This window comes from Dermacentor variabilis, chromosome 11 (genome assembly GCF_050947875.1).
Source record: "Dermacentor variabilis isolate Ectoservices chromosome 11, ASM5094787v1, whole genome shotgun sequence".
NCBI lineage: Eukaryota > Metazoa > Arthropoda > Arachnida > Ixodida > Ixodidae > Dermacentor > Dermacentor variabilis.
Genome location: NC_134578.1, coordinates 106356715 through 106361178, shown reverse-complemented (window position 1 = coordinate 106361178; position 4464 = coordinate 106356715). Strand labels below are relative to the sequence as shown.

The 4464-nt window shown below is 47.8% G+C and overlaps 1 protein-coding gene across 1 annotated transcript; it reads right to left on the bottom strand.

The window, feature by feature from the left end:
• Positions 1-1450: 1450 nt before the first annotated feature.
• Positions 1451-2954, bottom strand: LOC142564983 (uncharacterized). The gene has a single exon (XM_075676217.1). The coding sequence runs from the start codon at positions 2886-2888 to the stop codon at positions 1521-1523; it is 1368 nt and encodes a 455-aa protein (XP_075532332.1). The 5' UTR covers positions 2889-2954; the 3' UTR covers positions 1451-1520.
• Positions 2955-4464: the final 1510 nt, after the last annotated feature.

Genomic DNA, 4464 nt, shown 5'->3' with positions numbered 1-4464 from the left:
AATCATGTATCTTGCCTTTTTTTTCTTAATATTGCAATACTTTAAGTCGACTGACTGAATTGTGGAAGTTAAAAGAGAAATTCATGATGACCTATTAAAGCGAAGACGTTAGCGTCTATTTGGGGTCGGGATTTTTCGTGTCGTACTAACGCAAATAACGTAAACTGGAAAAGATGCCTGTGTTGAAATCACCGCTTAACAGAATTAGTTTTTTTTTTTGTAGATTCGAATTGTAATGTCATGGTATCATGTCAGTATGGTGTGCGTAAGTCGTACTTTACGAATTTCGTGACACACTTTACTTTGAGAAATTCAATTAGTTCGATATTACGCTCGCGTCAGGTGGAGGGCCTGCGAGAATAGGATCTATGCTGCACTCCCGTAGACTTGCGTGCGCGCTTGTCATACGTCTCTGTATCTGTCCTTATTGTGTAGGTTCTCTGTCGCTTGCATCTGTCCCACCACGTGTGCTGCGACCGTAATCGGCATTATGGCAAACTGTGCTACAATAGTACCGCCATGGCATCTATAACAAGGGCGTTCGGGTTTCACCCAAAGAAAAATGTTTCATCGTATAGTGGGATCACAATCCGACGCTGTCATATTTGTAGGCTGTGTGTAAGTCGTACTTTACGGATTTCCTGATGGATATTACTTTTAGAAGTTCAGTTAGTTGAGAAACCTTTTTGCGCCAGGCAGAGGGCCTAGAGGAATGACGACGAATCATGATGGACCTGAAAGGGCGCGAGTAAAAGCGTTTTAACGCGATAGCGTTAAGGAGCTCGTGTGGCAGAAAAGCCGGTGTCGTCGGCGTCGGTGTCGGCCTCGGCGTCCGCGGTGTTGGCCGTGAGCGATATATCACGGCAGGCACTTCATAAATAAAAAGCAACTTCCAAATGGGCTGGGTGGGAATCGAACCAGGGTCTCCGGAGTGTGAGACGGAGACGTCACCACTGAGCCACGAGTTCGATGCTTCAAAGCGGTACAAAAGCGCCTCTAGTGAACGCGGTGTTGCCTTAGAAACGAGCTGTTTCTAAGGCTCAGGCGTGCGTCGCTTGCTCAGGCGCACATTTCGTTGTCGCGCCGAACGCTGCGTTGCTCGACGCTCACCGCGTCCGATGCGGGGCGCGTAGTCGCTGCGCCGTAGCCCATTGTCTTACACCCCTTGGCGGGTCGACGGGAACGCTGTCGCGTTCCACTCTTGAAGGCGAAGCTTAAGCGTCCTCCAATTTTAACGCGATAGCGTTAAGGAGCTCGTGTCGCAGAAAAGCCGGTGTCGTCGGCGTCGGTGTCGGCGTCGGCCGTGAGCGATAAATCATGGCAGGCACTTCATAAATAAAAAGCAACTTCCAAGATGGGCTGGGTGGGAATCGAACTAGGGTCTCCGGAGTGTGAGACGGAGACGCTACCACTCAGCCACGAGTTCTTTTTTTTTTTTTTTAATTGCCTGTTTGCAGCACAAACAAAGAACACATTCAAATGCTAAAACATGTCAACCACACTTTGGCTAACATTATATATTAAAATCGCTTCAGCTTGATCAGTTCATCAAGAATAGCCACCCACTCGGGAGGCTCACTCTGGGCACGATATATTTCCCGAATATACGCGACACTTTCGATGAAGTTTATTCTCGCCGGACGGGTATCGACATCCGAGTGTCGCACTGCCATTCTCGTTTTCCACAGACTGTGGAGGCCAAGGAGCATAAACATATCGTACGGAACTCCTCCTTCGTTATCGGTTGGCAAATATCGAATACCAAGAGGTGTAATCGGTAGTTCTTTTTTAAGTGTACGTTGTAAGATATCCCAATGAAATGTTGGGTCCCAGCAATCGATGAAAACGTGTTCAATGGTCTCTGGCTTTTTACAAAGTAAGCAGTTTACTGTCCATGGCACATATATTCCTTTTTCGTCTAACCATGTTTTTACGGGTAGCGTGTTTGTGTGTAGCTTAAAGAAAAACGTTTTTTGAGAGGGTCTAACTGGCATTTTTTTCACCCGTTTAAGTACATCATCTCCTTGGCCTCCCCAGTTTACAGACCTGTACAATGGTATTGGCAACATGGTATCAACTAAGTCTTTATACAGTGTTTTTCTTGTCACAGAGCACAGATATTCCATGGAAAACCGCACACGCAACATACGAAGTGAATCAACCACTTCGCGCAGATATCCCCTAATACTTCCTCCCTTCACATCACTGGTCGTTACAACATATTGCGGCAGTGCTTTTCCCAAACGAACTTGAATTACTGTGCGTAGAAAATCATTTCTCTGATCCCGAAAAAAAAGAAAACGCGACACAATTTGTCTGATAAACAAATGCGACAGACCTAGCCCACCACTTCGAGCTGAACGAAACAAATTGGTTCTGCTTATCCTCTCCCAACTGGAAGCCCATATGAATACGGCAAATACACGATGCATTTTTTGCACACTTGAGCGACACATTGATAACACTTGCATAATATACCACACTTTCGCTACTAAAAAGAGATTGCACACAGATGCACGTCCAAACATTGACAAATCTTGGCCAAGCCAACCCTTTGATTTTTCACTCATTCTATCAGCTTCATCGGACCAGTACTGTGCGGTATCATTATAGTGCTCGAGCGGCACACCCAAGTACTTAGTTGGCGTTGTTGACCACCGGATGTTTGCAAAGTGAGCTGGTATAATGTCCCAATGACCGTGCCATATACCGATGCTTTTTTGCCAATTGATCTGGGACCCAGATTGTTCACAGTACTTCTTTACAAGATGTACAACTTCAAGTACGCTATCACGATCCTCGCAGAAGACTGCGATGTCATCAGCGTATGCCAGTACCTTGACTTCAGAAAGCTGTAGCCGAAATCCTCGGACGTTTTCATTGCGCATCACTGCTAAACAGAAAGGCTCGAGGTACAATGCAAAAAGCAATGGACTTAGTGGACACCCTTGTCTAAGGGAAGATCTACTCAGCCACGAGTTCGATGCTTGAAATCGGTACAAACGCGCTTTTAGTGAACGCGGTGTTGCCTTGAAAACGTGCCGTAGAATGTTATACTGCGGTGTATATCGGTAATTATGAGCACGTAACTTACAGAAGTCGCATTTACACGAATAGCGAAGTACGTTTCCGCTATATTTCTTCTGCGCTTACCACACACGCAGAGCCATCTTGCGGCAAACACAGAAGACCCCTCCTCTCAATGTACGGCGCTGCCCCGACAGGTGGCGCGCCATGCGCGCATTGGGGCTGTGCCGTGCGCGGACCGGTGCCAGGCGCGTTGCGGCCCCGACTCCTTCTCCCCTGGCGACGCTTCGCCGTGCTCCCACGCGGGTTGCAGAATCAAGCGCCGTTCCTTTCTTTAGATTACTATCTGTCTATCTCTCTGCCCGTGCCGATCACGACGTTTGGCTGGCGTAGATCGTTTCCCCCTCCGAGACACCGAGTTCTTTGGTTCGTTCCGTTTGCTCAGGCGCACGTTTCGTTGCTGCGCAGAACGCTGCGTTGCTCGACGCTTTCCGTGTGATAGGTGGGCGCAAAGTCCGATGCGGAGCGCCTCGTAAGTGATCCCTGCGCCGTAGCGCTTTGTCTTACACCCCTTGGCGGGTAGATGGGAACGCTGTCGCGTTCCACTCTTGAAGGCGAAGCTTAAGCGTCCTCCAATTTTTTGTCTTTCAATTTCCACGTTACAGAACCATGTAATCTCGTAAGTCCGAAGCTATCATGTCTGCAGCTGTGCGTAAGGCGTACTTGACGCATTTTTCTGAAAAACTTTACTTTTACACACTAATCTCGTTCAAAAAGGCTTGCGCGAATGGCGGACAGCCTGGAAGAATGAGGCTGTCTGCTGCACTTCCGCACACGTGCGCGCGCGTACGAAGTACGTCGCTCATGGTTATATTGCGCTCAGTTTTACAAACACGATATTAAGGAAGGACAGGACGTGGACGGACGTCCGTCCACGTCCGGTCCTTCCTTAATATCGCGTTTGTAAAACTGAGCGCAATATAACCATGAACGTCGCCTGTGGCGGCGGTACTTATGTAATGTCGCCTAACGTCCGTCGGGGTGCCGGCACTCGTTTAAAGTCCGCACCGATTAACCTGTGCATGTACTCTCACAGGTCGGAATGGAGGGGTGCTTGATGTGCAGCTAATTCAACATCACGCCTTATCTGTAGTGACTCTCGTGAAGTTCTAATGCCGCCTGAAGCGAAAGTCATTGCTTTCAATTTCAACGATTTTTTTGTGGCGATATGCTGACAAAAGGTCAGCGTGTTGCGTGCGACACTTACCTGTGAAGAGCTGTGCTCTTCACAGACACCTAGAAAAATATCTAAAATTTGTCAAATTTTGCGCAATGTCGCGTTCAGGCGATTCCATTCCTCCACATAATGCAGCCGCCCTCTCTAATAATCAATTACAATCGAAGGTGATCCCCCGTACTCTATCACTAAGTATTGTA

What these genes read in the sequence shown, in the direction of transcription:
- LOC142564983 (XM_075676217.1), bottom strand. Translation starts at nt 2,888, where the DNA reads ATGCGCAATGAAAACGTCCGAGGATTTCGGCTACAGCTTTCTGAAGTC.